The sequence below is a fragment of the Equus przewalskii genome, chromosome 4, assembly GCF_037783145.1.
Source record: "Equus przewalskii isolate Varuska chromosome 4, EquPr2, whole genome shotgun sequence".
NCBI classification, from domain to species: Eukaryota; Metazoa; Chordata; class Mammalia; order Perissodactyla; family Equidae; genus Equus; species Equus przewalskii.
In genome coordinates this window covers 29,416,948-29,432,339 of record NC_091834.1, presented here as the reverse complement: position 1 = coordinate 29,432,339, position 15,392 = coordinate 29,416,948, and the positions used below count along the sequence as shown (strand labels likewise).

Below are 15,392 nucleotides of genomic sequence, written 5' to 3'. Positions count from 1 at the left end.
AAAAGAAAAACATTTATTTGTCACTCTGCCTTTATTTTTATTGTCTAGCAATTTCCATATCCAATAAAGCAATTGAGTGTATTCTTTTGTCTAGGATTTCATTTTGGCAGTGCATATAGCTCAACAAATTGGATGTTTAAAAGTGTGTTATTGTTATCGTCATAGGGATTTTATCTAATTGTGCACTGAAAAATTTGCATTGTGGAATGAAGATTGGGAACTTTAATGCCAAATTACACAAACATATTTGCAAGCATGATAGGAGAATATGAGATTTTCCAGGTTTCCTTTTAAGTTTTTTATCCACTTACTTACTGTCTTTGGAAAAATAGTTGCTATCACAGTCCATGCAAAAATGGAAGAACTTTAAGCTAACAGTTTTTGAGTCTAGCTATATGCCGAAGTGCTTAGTGCTTTCCATGCGTTGTCATTGTATTCTTGAAACAACCATATTTAGTAAGAACTGATAATCCTGTTTTATAGATGAGGAAACTGGACTTACAGAAATTAAGTGAATTCTTCCAAGGTGTAAATCTGATAAGTAGCAAAACAGGGATTACAGCTCAAACCATAAACCACGGCCTGAGCTCTTAGGCTGTGTTACCCCTGGGAGATTCAAGAATTTTCTCTCAGTTTCTATAACACGTAGTAAAAATAAATGAGTTTCATTATTGAGGATTTTGTGAGATTATCTTAGGTGAATTCTGTATTATAAAATCCAGACTACAGTGCTAGTTTCACTTTTGTATCTTCGGAGGTCATGTAGTAGAAGGTGGTATGACATTTTCTCTAAGAGAGAAATACGTAAAAAGTAAAAATGAGGAAATGTCCATCTATAGCAGTATGCTCAATTCAGGAATCCCCTGCTTATCCTTTCTGAGGCAAAAAGACTTGGGGTGGCCATTTAAATTCAGTTTTTCAGATATAGCCAAGGATATAATGATAGGATTAAACACAGCTCAGAAACTGATATTTAAATTGATACAATGTTATATATCAATTTTATCTCAATAAAAAAGAAAAAGAGAAAAGAAACTGATGCTAGTAGATAAAGCACCAGATAAAGATGGCAATGAGTGTGGAAGGGGAAATTAGACAGCCACATATCCAGTATACGGCTTTAACAGAGCAATCATTAAAAAAGGCAAAATATGTTTACATAAGGAAGACCAGAACGGTGTTTAAAAATATGGGGCTGCCTGATAAAGAAGTTGAAATTTCTGGTACTTTATCAGTCTCATCTTGTAAAACAGCACCTCAATCCAGTCTTTACATAGGCATATTGCTCATGCACTGAGCAATTGCAAGTTACTCTTAAAATTCAAATATGTGAGTTGAAGACTTACTCTCTTATATGCATTAAGAGAATGTAGGTAAAGGGATTAATTCAGCTTCACCCATGAGCTCTTTAACAAGGTCCACACTGTGCTTCCACATTGCATATCCAGCATATCTGATAGTGCTCCTGAAAGAAAGTGTTATACTTTAAAATATGGTATCTTCATCTTCATGTGAAGGTATATATAAAGACAGTTTAAAACATATTAATTACAAAATAATGTTTGATCGTTTTGCAATAATGCTATTTGGTATTTCATAATGCATTGTCATATTTATTTTTAGTTTTATCCATCTCTAATTAACATGAATTGAAATATGCATTTTGAGGACAGTGAAGCTCATGTTATAGAAGCATTGAATGTTTATGCAAATATGTATTTGAATAATTATTGAATATGGAAGGAATTTTTTTAATATGTGCTTTAATGTTGCATCTTAGGGTTAGCAGATATATTTAGATGTTCTAAGAGGTACAGAAACTCTTTGAATCTGTGGGAGAGACAACCTCAAATCTGTGGTATGCTATTAATGTAGCAATTTTTGAAAACTGTTATAAATAATACTTGGCATGTTTACAGATCTGGAAAGGTTTAAGATGTAATTGAAAGTTTTGTCTTTCTTTTTAATTTACTAAACCTAGCTGAATATTCACATATCTAATTTGCTCTGCTTTCAGTCAGGAGATATTGCTTGCCTGCTTACTGCGTTATTATAGACAATAAACTAAAAATTCTTTTTGAGCTCCTGTTGTATATCAAGTTTTTGCTATATTATGATGTATAATCATAAGGTGTTAATAATGAAGTTAGACCAACCATGTTTTGTAAGCTGCTATGAATTTCAAAATATACTTTATAATAAAATAATTTTAAGGTAAGTGAAAATACTTGTAAAAATGTAGATCTTGTATAAAATATAACTGTTTTTAAATGTGATTGTTTTTTCATGCAGGAAAATCATTTTAATTAATTATTTAAAATAAGAATGTGCACATGTCAAAAGATGTCAGCAACTTATAAAATATGAACCATGTAAACTTTTTAAGTGGCATAATTAGGCAGAGTAATTTGTTTAAAGAAAATGAAAAACATTAGTAAGAGTTTGTCAAAGATCTTTATAACCATTTTAAAAATGAAGGTGAGTGGTAGGAATGGAAAATAGTACACTGATTAAATAGGATGGATGGATAGCTGCATAAAAATTAAAAAATAAATAAGCATTAAGATCCAGTACAAAGGATATAATGAATTATAGACATGTTATTGTTATACTTTGAATATAACAATGAGTATGTGGAATGCTTCAATCCCACGTGGCCTACACGGTTATTTAAATTCCCTATTTTCCTCCTTTGAAACTAGTATCCTTTCTGGAAAAGACACCAAGAGAAGCTTAATGTTTTTACTCTTTTTAATACAGGTGAAAATCTTAAAGCCAAGTATTTTACATATTCACCAATGTTTATTCTATTTTTTATTTTATGGTTTTATATGAAGTTATTATTTTATTGGGTATTAGTTGTTTTCCCTTTCTTGAAAAATTACTTCATTTACTATAAATGAGTAGCATTGGAAGCACTCCAGATAAAATTGTATTTTATCCTTCATAAAAAAATTCAAACCATCATTGATTTCCCCCTCTTAAACCATAGAAATGGAGTTTGTTTATTTGCTTGCATGTTCATTTGTTTGTTTTGATATATCCTATAATTATTGTCTTCATATTCTTGGAGGCTATATAATAATTTCCTGAGATCTCTTTGTTTTACAATCCTTGTAAACTGTAGGCGTATGTTCAGGTCATTATTAAATGTCTTTAAAACTATTATTTGCTTTTATACTTAAAAAGAATTAAAATTTAGACAAATTGAATGCATTAGATTTAAAATGGCTAATACTCTTTGATCACTTACTGTGTACTGGGCATGGTGTAGTGCTTTATATTATGGTTTTTTAATCCTTATAACAAATAAATTAAGTACTCTTGTTATCTACTCTTTTAAATGTGATAAGTGAGACACAGTGAGGTTAAGTAACTTTCCCATCCGTAAACGGGAGGCGAGTGGCAGACCTGGGGTTTGTGCTTGAGTGCTTAATCACTGTGCTACTCTCCTTTTAACATGTCCTGGAGGAGTTACAGGAGATATAACTGGGGACATTTAGAAATGTAGGTAGAAGAAATTTAACAATGTAGTCATATAAGGGTACAAAAATGAAAATTATAGTATCAGTCTATTTATAAAAGTTGTAACTTTATTTTTAAAATTATTTTTAGTGTTATAATAGCAGAACTGAACCAAATGTGAGAATATTGACTGGATCAGTCAGGGTCTTGGGAACTCTTGAATTTCTGGTAGTAGTTGGTAGATTATCTGTGGCAAAATTCACAAAGCTTTACTATGGATAACTGTCTTCCAGAGACCAAACTCTTTTCTGGACTAGCAGTCCCTACAATGAGCATATACAAACTCATTTTGTACTATTCACCTAAGAAAAACACAATTAGAAATATAAAAAGTGAAAGTAACAATAGTTCTTATATAACCAAGAATTAGTTCTGTTTAGCTTGTAAACATTAGTTTCCAATGCCATGGAAATAAAAAGATATATGAAAGAGTACCTTTGTCACCATCATACTCAAATAAGTTTAAGGGAAAAAAAATGGAAATTTTTAAGGTTAGTCTGTTTTAGTTTTGAAGTTAGAAATATAGAACAGGTAAATTGTGCCTTATTAATTCTTTCAATTAATGCCTAGATTTTCTTAGCAGGAAAAAAAGAAAAGAAATTCTCCCCTATTCTGTACTGTGCTTGCATTTATGTCTCAGAATTAAGGTTACTATCATTACCTAGTAATTACTACTTTTACTACTCTAGGTTGTGTAGACTAGCCGTTGGGCCTGCACATCAGCAAGAGATGAAAAAAAAAGCTAAACTCATTCAAAGTTTAATAAAATTTAAAATCCAGTTTATGGGTTGCATACCTTTTAAGTGTTCAGTTGCCACATGTGGCTCATAGTTACCATATTTGACAAGAAGATACAGAGCATTGCCCTCATGGAAAATGTTCTATTGGGTGGTGCTGGAGAGAGACCGGGGGCTGTGCCCACGGTCACAGCCACTTCTCCATCTCCAATGACATCCTCTATACAGTATGGGCCCTAGGGCAGGCTCCTCACCGCCCCCATCCCCCATGGGACTCACCTTATCTGCATTGCAGAATGAGCTCTATGTATATGGTCACATGGCCTTGCGTTTAATCCTAGCTGAGGGACTTTGGCAAGTGATGTACCTTCTCTTTGCCTCAGTTTCCTCATCTACCAAGATGAAAACTGTTGAGTGCAAAAAAAAAAAAAAAGAATACAAATGGATTGGAACAATTGCATATGAAGCATTTTAAACCAAGATGAAATCTGTTAACATATATCCTCATCACTAGAAATATAAACAATAATCATTAAAGAACTTACTTGTACTAAGTGCTGGACAAATTTTCTTTTTTTTTTTTGTCACTGAACTAACATTTGTGCCAATCTTTCTCTATTTTGTATGTGGGATGCCACCACAGCATGGTTTGATGAGCAGGGGGTAGGTCTGTGCCGGGATCCAAACCCTGGGGGGGCCAAAGCAGAGCACACAAACTTAACCACTACGCTACCGGCCTGGCCCCTGGACACATTTTTTATTTGTTGAAAAAGCTGCCTTGTTGTTTGCATAGTCATTAGTTGTTAAATTCAATATGCTAAAAATAAGTAAAATGACATTAATTACATTTACATTTAATTACATTAAAATTGTTGTTTTATTTATTTCATTATTAGTTAGTCACCAAGTTGGGTCAAATATAATGAAATTCAAATCTGATATGAAGCCTGGGTTCCTAAATTTCACATATGACATCAAGTTCCTTTTACACACTGTCTACTTTTGTTCTCAGTTAGTGTTATGTTATGAAGTCAATCATTTAACTCTTCTTCTTTTGCAGATCGAATGTCTCATGTTGCTAGAAATGTTTATTTCCCTAAGGTTTTTAAATAGTGGAGAAAGAAACAACTAGTGTTAATGTGTTTAGCACATCTTTTTCCTTTAAAAGAAAAGATTATATAGGAGGCATGTAACTCAGTGTTTTGATCTCAAAAGTACATGAATTCCTGAAGAATTTATGTGAATATGAAGTTCAAGGTCACATTTTTCCTGCTATATGCTCTTTTTTAGATTAAGAAGTTAGCTGTTAAATATTGGAGTTTCTGGTAGATTTGATTGGATTTCTTAGTCTGTTCATTTAGAAGTGTCAGGAGTTTTACAGAGAATCTTTACAATTGTTTTATCTATATCACGTCTTAAAAACATAATTTAGTTAGTTCATGGTTATTTACTAGTTTCCAGTAGTTACAGCCTTAATATTCTAATGATGTGAACTCATTAATCCTTTTATCTTTTGTTGTAATTTAGATATAGGAACTATAATTTAGATAGGAACTTAATACTATCTCCTATACATAAGTGGTTTTGTATAATAGGTTGTCATTTTTACAAATTGGCAACTAATAACCTCTGTGTATTGTTTTTGAGGATGTGATAAATTGTTTCATGTCCTAAACAGTATGCACTAATTAATAAAAAATCTTTTTACCTTTCCTTCTGTTAACATACTAATTTTTTCAGTAAGTATTTTTCATTGGAAAATATACATGTGAAAATTGTACAAAACAGGACCACCACACAAGTCAAGAAATAAAAAGAAATTCGTAACTTTACACGTTGGCCTGCCGTTATGTTGTGCCGTGCTCCTTCTCTTTGTGTATCTTTGCATTGCTTACTGTAAGTGCTTCCTGTACTTGCTATAGTCTAACATTACGCTAAGTGCTGCTGAAGCAAGCACCATATAATACTTTTAAATATAATAAAATACCTGTGTTTCTTTGAAAAACAAATTTCCAAGTGCACAGAGGCCACTAAATTATCTTTTATATGGAATATTTCATCCATTATCATTGAAGAGTCAATGTTTTGAAGATTCAAATCCATTTATTGCCCATATTAGCAAAAATATTAGATGAATATTATAAAGTCTGGGAAAATCTTTATTGGACATGTAACTCAATGTCTAAATTAATAACTAAATGTGTATTTCAGGAAAGAAAGTTAAAATTTTTGGATATTTACCAAAACATCACTCACTTATCCAATTACTCAATATTCCTAAGAAATAAAAGCAATAAAATAAGTTACAGAGAAGAAACTCTTAATAATAAACACATGGTTAATTATTATTTTATTATTTCAAGATAATATAACTGATTTGCCTTTTTTTTCTTTGCTTCCCAAAGTCCTCAGTGCATAGTTGTATATCCTAGTCGTAGTCCTTCTAGTTCTTTTATGTGAGCTGCGACCAAAGCATGGCAACTGACAGGTGGGTAGTGTGGTTCTGCGACCTGGAAACAAACCCAGGCTGCTGAAGTGGTGAGAGCGCTGAACTTTAACCACTAGGCCATCAGGGCTGGCTCTGATTTGCCTTCTTAATTGTGGTAATTCCTACTCTGCTTTATTCAATATTCTATTTATGAAAAAAAAAGCCCGCCCCCAATTTTTTTAAATGTAGGGTGCACATATCAGAATATTTGAGGTAGAGGGTGTTAAGTTTTAAAAAACAATCAGTTTAAATAGTATACATTTGTATTTTTGGATATAAAAGGCAGACATTAAAATTTGACAAATTTTCTATAATTTCTATAGAATATCTGCAAATATTCTGTGTCTCAAAAAGCCTATCAGAATTCCAAAGAGTGAGAAGATTATCTTGGTCATGAAAAGGTGCATGGATTAAAATGCCCTCTAGAGTGTGAGAATTTGAAAAGGAAAGTCTTAAATCTTTGTATTGTGGACTAGTCAAATTTAAAGAGACCAACTATGATTATGCTGTTTGTGCTTTCTCTGACCATGCAAAGTGATAACTGTCAGTGCTCTGCTTTGAGTAGCAAATTGATAAAGATTTAGGATAAGGAAGATAATTGCAATGAGGTCATTTACAGTGGTGGTTTATTATTTTTTGTAGATATGTTAATTATCTGAGCACTTTGTATTTGATTTCTTTAGGACCTCTTTACAACATCAGCATTGTTTTGTTGTTACTGTTAAGTTTGGGAAAAAATGCAACCCACAGTATTAAATCTAACAAATTCTACATGTCTGTTCTGAAATCTCACTATTTTATAATTTTTGTTGAGCTGGATTCATTAGGGGTAAGATCCTGAAGAATGTGGTCTGGCTATAAGTACAAGGCTGTAAGGCAAACCCAAGTACCATGTAACAGTAGTGCTTTGTTGGGCAGATATTTATATAAGAATATACTTTCAGTGTGTTTTAGAAACGTAAACATTGTGTTTAAACCATTGCAAAATAAAAATGTAACTACTGTAATTTATCTTTACTGCCAAAGAGTTTAGCTCAACTTTACAACTGATTACTGATGATATTTGCATTTAACTTGGCATGTAGTGAAATAACACTGGCTATTGCCATAATGATTTTAGGAAGTAGATTAACATTTAATTAAATATAAGTCTCTTCTTCATGAGCTCTGAAAACTCAGCTGGTCTTCCAGATTCTATGGGAATATATCAATTGATGAAGAATTCATGACATATGAAGGCAGTGAAGTCCATTAATGAACAGTTAAAATTTTTTAGCCAAAAGTTGCTGCCTTGTTAATTCTGTTCATTGATAATAGTACTGTACACTTAAGAAGTGATTGCATACCCGTGAATGTCCCAGAGTAGTAGGATATTATGTATATTAGAAAATTTAGAAAGGATAAGATAAAATAAATGTATCTTAAAATTTTAGCATTCCAAATTCCATTCTGGTGGATCTTCATACTTACCACTTGCATCCTGATTTGATATCAATGCGCTTGCTCAATGGAATATAAGATAGCCCTCTGCAAACATGAAGCTTCTCTTTTTTTGCTATATTGTCTTTTTGACTCTCAAGTTTCTTCTCTTTATATTTGTTTTTTGTCTATATCCATGCTATGAAGTAATGTTACTAATAATTGATCAGTCTTTTGCACCCTATGGGAAAACTATCTAATCAAACAACTCAAAAATATGAGCTACAATTAGGCCAAAGTGAGTTTATATTTTTTAATAAAATTAATTTCATTAAATTTGAGGGTGGTCATAGGTCCTCGTGTCTCCTGAGATTAAAAAGTTCTTGGGGCTGGCCCCGTGGCTGAGTGGTTAAGTCCACGGACTCTGCTTTGGTGTTCCAGGGTTCACCTGTTCTGATACTGGGCTCAGACCTAGCACTGCTCACCAGGCCATGCTGTGGTAGCATCCCACATAGAACAACTAGAATGACTTACAGATAGGATATACAACTATGTACTGGGGCTTTGGCGAGGATAAAAAAAGGAAAGTTGACAACAGATGTTAGCTCAGAGCCAATCTTCCTCACCAAGAAAAAAAAGAGAGAGAGAGAGAGAAATTCTCTAGTGACCTTATGTGTACCATGAAGATATGAAGAGCAAATAGCTCTTTATAAATTAAAAAAATTGGGGCCAGCTCAGAGGCGCAGTGGTTAACTTCGCACGTTCCACTTTCTCGGCGGCCCGGGGTTCACCAGTTCAGATCCCGGGTTCGGACTTGGCACCACTTTGCAAAAGCCATGCTGTGGTAGGTATCCCACATATAAAGTAGAGGAAGATGGGCATGGATGTTAGCTCAGGGCCAGTCTTCCTCAGCAAAAAGAGGAGGATTGGCAGTAGTTAGCGCAGGGCTAATCTTCCTCAAAAAACAGAAAAAAGACAATAAATTAAAAAAAATTAAAGATTCTTTTCCTCTCTTCTCTAACCTACCCACACACAGACACACAAACACACATGTTCATGCACACACACATCTGAGGGAGAATCCTAAATCTAAATGTTCAAGATTTTCATGTGTGAAGACTTAGTGTGTATTTTAATTCTTGTCGTATGCATACCATCTACTTTTTCATCATAATTATGTATTATCTTTCCTTAATGACTTTTGGAACAAATGGATATAAATAAATAAGGCAAATCAATGAAGTTCACATAGAAGATTTTATATTCTTTGCTCCTCAAATAATATTTTTGACGAGTTATTATCCGTCTAATAAGTTCTGGACCTTTGTATTCCTTTGGGAAATGGCACAAGACCTTCTTGATTGTTAGATTATGCGTTTGGATCTCTGATTTAGTGGAACAGTGTGTAAAAATCTCTCATAATCAGAATACTCCCTATTGGCTCCACATCCAGGGATCCCCAAGAGCGCTGTGTGTCCCAGGGAACATCTGGAATGGATTATGTGCAGTTAATTGGCTCCAGGTCGAGCTTGTTACAGACAGTAGCATGTAGTATAACCTATGCAGTTCACTAAATCCACCCACTGTAGGTTAAATCACACCTCCTTCTCTCTATAATTCCTCCCAGATGCAGGACACACACACATCTGCATACACAAAACACACACATCTACACACAAACATGCACTGGAAGATTGCAAAATATCAATGGATTACTGGAGAGGTTGTTGGCAATACATTTAACCCATAAATTATCTCAATTAAAAGATTAACTTCAATTCAAAGGATTCTTGGGGAGAAAAACAAAGAATCAGGAGCAGTAGATTATAGAGAGTGACTATTTTATAGTAGAAAAAGATTTGAAGTTAAAAAGAAAGGTTCCAGCAGGTTCCGGATGTTTTGTTTTATTTTGTCCCTTACCCTTAGCATATGTTTCAGCAGGTGTAGACACTTATCAGGATGTCATAGTAGCAAGGAAGGCAGTGCTTTGATTTTTAACTTATTTAACAATATTAATGAGCTGGACTACAAGGAACAGTATGACTACTGTGCATTGAAAACTGAAACATCAATCTTCTTAACTTATAGAGTTGGAGGCACAGGGCATGTCTTAGCAATTAATGACCAGTTGGAGGAGTAGATATCTCAATACATAGCCAAGGGCCATTAACCCCAACTGATCATTAATTCCCAGGAAATGTTCTGTACTGAAGTCATTATTGTTAATAAAATGCGCACATGGAGAGTTCCCTCTCTTTTGCCTGTGTACATAACCGTACATTCACATTACATATGTTGTTGCATGTCATGAAAACAAGTAGTATTTCACATGCCCAGAGTGACAAAAAACTCAGCCTAATGAGAAATTTAATATATTTAATCCCTACATTCAGTTTACCTTTCACTTTTTTTTTTTTTTGAGGAAGATTAGCCCTGAGCTAACTACTGCCAATAGTCCTCTTTTTCCTGAGGAAGACTGGCCCTGAGCTAACATCCGTGCCCATCTTCCTCTACTGTATATGTGGGATGCCTACCACAGCATGGCGTACTAAGTGGTGACGTGTCCCCACCTGGGATCCGAACTGACGAACCGAGGGCCACCAAAGCGGAAGGTGCGCCCTTTGCTGCACCACCAGGCCGGCCCCAACCTTTAACTTTTTTTGAAGGATGTGGGTAGGTGGAAGAATACTTGTTTGTAAGTCAAGGCTGTGAATCTGCTGTTAAGGTGGATATAGGGAAAAATGAAAGGAACAGGGAAATGGGATTAGAGACGCGCTAATGAATATGGATGGAACCAGCACACGTGCTCTACTACCAAAGGCAGTGTGGAGTAATGGCATTGTTTGAGTCATAGTATATTAGGTCCCAGAACAGGTATGAGGCACCTTTAAGAGTTAGGTCAAGTTCCTTTTTTGGTGCCCTCTCTCTTCCATCCTACTGGATTATGCTGTGTTCTCTCTTCCTTCTCCTCATAGCAATCTAACCAAGTCTATCATGCTTCTAGTGTTTCGGGAACCCTTAACTAGGTATGTCTGTTTTCTGGAACTGTCTCTTTTTGCTTTCCATTTTCCTTTGTCTGTTCTCCATGAAACTATCCTTGTCTTGCTTAAACCTATATGATACTCCTTTGAGCTGTTTTTTATAGCATCCTATATAGTCTCTATTTTAGCAATTATTTCATGGAACTTTAATTATTTGCATATATTCAACCACTCCTTTCAGAAAAGAAGTTTATCTTTTTCCTCTCCTTGATAAACGGTTGGGGATTAGCTATGGTGTTAATAACTGTTAAAAATATGTTTATGGGGCTGACCCCGAGGCTGAGTGGTTAAGTTTGTGCACTCTGCTTCGGTGGCCCTGGGTTTCGCCAGTTCAGATCCTGGGTGTGGACATGGCACCACTCATCAGGGCATACTGAAGCAGCGTACCACACAGCACAACCAGAAGGACCTACATCTAGAATATACAACTATGTACTGGGGGGAAGGGGGTGGCTTCAGGGAGAAGAAGAAGGGAAAAGAAAAAGAAGATTGGCAGCAGATGTTAGCTCAGGTGCCAATCCTTAAAAAAAAAAGAATATGTTTATATTTTTATATGTATTTTCTTATTTGTGTAAAAGCAGTAAGTTTTTAAGGAGGATCTGTAAGTCAGAGAATGGATCTACTTTTTACTGGTGTAAAAGTCATATTGAAAAGTTACAAGGATGCATTTCTTACAAGATTGAGTAATTTAAAACTCACATAATTGAAAGCTAATCCTGATAATTTTTTCTGTAGACCAGCTAAAGTAACTCTGTTTCATGGCAATAGCATAAACATGTTGTCCTACTAGCTCTGAAAGAATGTAATTCTTTAGTTTTTAAGAGTTTGTTTTAAATATGTCATTTAAAGGACTTCATTAGTGTTTTATATTAAAATGTATATTATTGAAATTTTAAAAACTAGAATTTTCATAAGGGTTGCTGATGGTATAGATCCTTTTGGTCAGAAGGATATTCCTGTTTTCTCTCAAAGTAAGTCTTATTAGGTGAAACCATCAAGAAGTGTCAAGTACATGTGAATAAAATATGTGATATGTGGCATATTTAGTACAATATTCTTAATAAGTATCTAAATCAACTTGATTATTTGCATTTGTAGTAATCTTCTAAATCAAAGAATTTAAACATGCACAGATTACACACAAGACAGAACAGTTTGATGCTTCCTATAGGTATCTTTGAAGGTAATTAAAGTAACTGAGAAAATATAATTTATTAAACATTCATGTTCGACATTTCTTGAAGAAACAACATAAAATTTGTAGTCTATCCTTAAAATGTTTGTCATGTATAAAAATAAATACATGTATCCCTAAATTCTATTTCACTTTACCAGATTGATCTTAACTTCTGAGATTTAAGGTAACTAAAACCTTACTATTCAAAATCTGTGAGGCGTTTTAGTAAAGAGTTGATCTTCCATAAAAAAAAGAAATTCATTCTTATTAGCCCTTCTCTTAAAACTAAACCATACAGACATAAAATATTTATTTTGATATTAAATAATTAGAAAATTACTTAAAGTGTAGTACTTTTTTATTATGGCTAAAGCTGTCATCAAGGATGTAGAGAAATTATTGGGACAAAAGTTGAAGCAGGTACCACATCTGGAATCCTCCCTGGGAGTAGGCATAGCAAGATCCTTTCTGTGGGCTATTTCTTAGAAAGACAGCGATAACTTTGTGGAGAAGGAAGAGAAGTTGAAAACCGCATCAAGAGTTGATGATGACTTGATTCTGCCTTAATGAAAAGCACCCAAAGACGTAGGGGTTAAGAGGGCTGACTCTAGTTACAGTCCCGAACAAACATTTTAATCCATCTCTTATTTGCCATGTGACCTTAGGAGAACTGTTTATCTCTGTACCTCAGTTTCCTCATCATGAAATGAGGTAAATAATTACCTATCCTTCTTGGCTGTCATTAGTGTTGACAAAAAGTAAGTGGAGGTGTATTAAAATTTTTAAGAGTTTCTTTGAGCAAAAATCAATTTGAATTGGGCAGCACCAAACTGGAAGTGGTTAGGCACACTCCACCGACAGGAATCAGGGGAAACACATAGAGAAAGTATGGCAGCAATGAAAGGAAATTATTTTATTGGCTATAGCTTAGAGCCTGATTGGCTGTTTGTTGATTGGTTGTCCTTAGTGTTTTGAGTTCATAACTTTGAGGCATTAACAGGCTTAGATTTCTGTTTGCTTAAGTAGGCACAATAGCATCAGAGCCACGTCAGTCTAATGGCCTCTGTTTAATTAATTTAACAGCATTAGGTCATTTAATTTATGTAAAGTACTTTTTAGAAAGTATCCGGTACATATAAATACTGAGTGAATGTTGTTTGTAATTACTATTATTAGCGTAGTTTGAAATATGTGAGTTTTGATTTATTCCATGTCTTAAAAAAGACGACCAAGGGAGCTTGTTTATGGCAACCTAGTAAATAACTACCTCCTCCCTCTTCTAAACTTTTATTTTACAGTTTGTTTTTCTATTTAGTGTGTTGAATTCAAACAAATAGACTGCCAGTTCTTTCTCCAGGAAAAATGGGTTTATTTGGGATCAGCAAAGAATTGCAATTCTGTATCTGCAACCATGGCAAGCTGTGTGCAAATCCCCAGCAGCAAGAGGAAGAGAACCATTATTATAGAAGGGAAGAGGAAGTTGGGAGGACTATTGTAAACAGAGTCCATTGGAGGAATCAAGAGTTTCATGTGTAGTGGCTTTCCATTGGCTAGGTTGTGACAGTCTTTCATTGGCTGAGCCCCTTGCTGGTCAAGAAGAGCAAGTCTTTCTTCTTGCTGTTGGGCTCTGCTATGGACACTGGGCGTGAAAGCTATCCCTTGTGGCCTCTTGTCTCCATTTTAATGAGGTTTTTGTTTGTTTGTTTCCACAAGTGCTGCCCTGTGTGGAGTAGGGTAGAGTGCAGGTTAGATTGCATTGTCCCAGGCATAAAATCTGTACTGCTTTCCCTGACCTGATCATGTGCAATTTTAAGTAGAATTTTAAAATACCTTTTCGGTCAGAAACAAGGGAAGAACTCCCTCAAAATAAGAGCTTTTGTTTTGTTTTGTTTTTCTTCGGGGTCTTTTCCTTTGGGAATGATTTGGGGGAAAGAGTAGGCTTCTACCAGTATTCTTATCTGATCAAAGAATTCATCAAGTTTAGAAAGAATTGGTTCCTCCTACATTTGCATGAAAAAAAAATTTAGTAGAGGAAGAGGTGCTAATTAACATAAGCAGTTGAATTTTTAGTTGTGTACCTGTCTCCACATCTGAGTAGAGCCAGATCTGAATTTTATTACTCAGTTCTAATTCATTTTCCCTGCAGCAATTTGTAAAAATTGTAAAAAAAAAAGGAAAAAAGAATAGAGAAAAGGAGCAATTATTTTTTAAAATCTATATACATTCAGAAAATTATAATTTAGTAAGTCTAGGAAAATCTGCAAACTGCTATATTAATAGTTCTTTTCTTACTTTTAGATTAAATTAACGCTGTTTGAAAGAGAACATTGTTTTCATCATGAATGCTAATAAAGATGATAGACCAAAGTCCAGAAGCCACGACTTTTACATTTTTCATGCCTTGGTGGTGCTAAGCATGACCGTGCTGTTTCTTCCAGTCATTGAAACTTCTAAACAAAATATTCCACGAGTCAAGCTAACCTACAAAGGTAAATGTGTAAAGGTTTTTCAGATTGTCCTTGTCTTTTTGATTACTGTATTTCTTTTATTTAAAAATGCATACTGACTTTAGTGAAATGTTTGTAGTATTGGCATCAGTTAATAAAAATACTATTGTAGAACACAAAGCCCAACTATTCATTATTTTTTGTGAGGAAAATAGACACCCAAACTGTTAATATATATTTTTCAGCCAGTTGTTTACAATGATCACCTACTGATAAGCATAATTAGGAAATTTTGGTCTATAAGTTGTAATCAGTTTTGTATTAAAATAAATCAATCCCTAAAAATAGAAAAAAACATTAATTCCATATAGCTTCTACTAATTAGTTTATCCCTAGAGGGTTTTCTTTTTTTAAATAGTAAGATATCTTCAGAAAAAATTAACACACTAAAATACCTTTAACTTCTCAAGCATATACATGTTTTATTATTTTTAAAAAGCAATGTGAAAGGCTTAAAGTATAAAGATGAAAAAAGTATTTAAGAAATGAAGTCCACTA

General features: G+C 34.1%; 1 protein-coding gene across 1 annotated transcript in view; it reads left to right on the top strand.

Moving 5' to 3' along the window:
• The window catches only part of SEMA3D (semaphorin 3D), a 188,277-nt gene that overhangs the window by 49,921 nt on the left and 122,964 nt on the right, over positions 1-15,392 (top strand). Inside the window, exon 2 of the mRNA XM_070615643.1 lies at positions 14,686-14,876. Within this exon, the coding sequence (XP_070471744.1) occupies positions 14,726-14,876 (151 nt within the window). The 5' untranslated portion in view covers positions 14,686-14,725. The remainder of the gene's footprint in view (positions 1-14,685; positions 14,877-15,392) is intronic.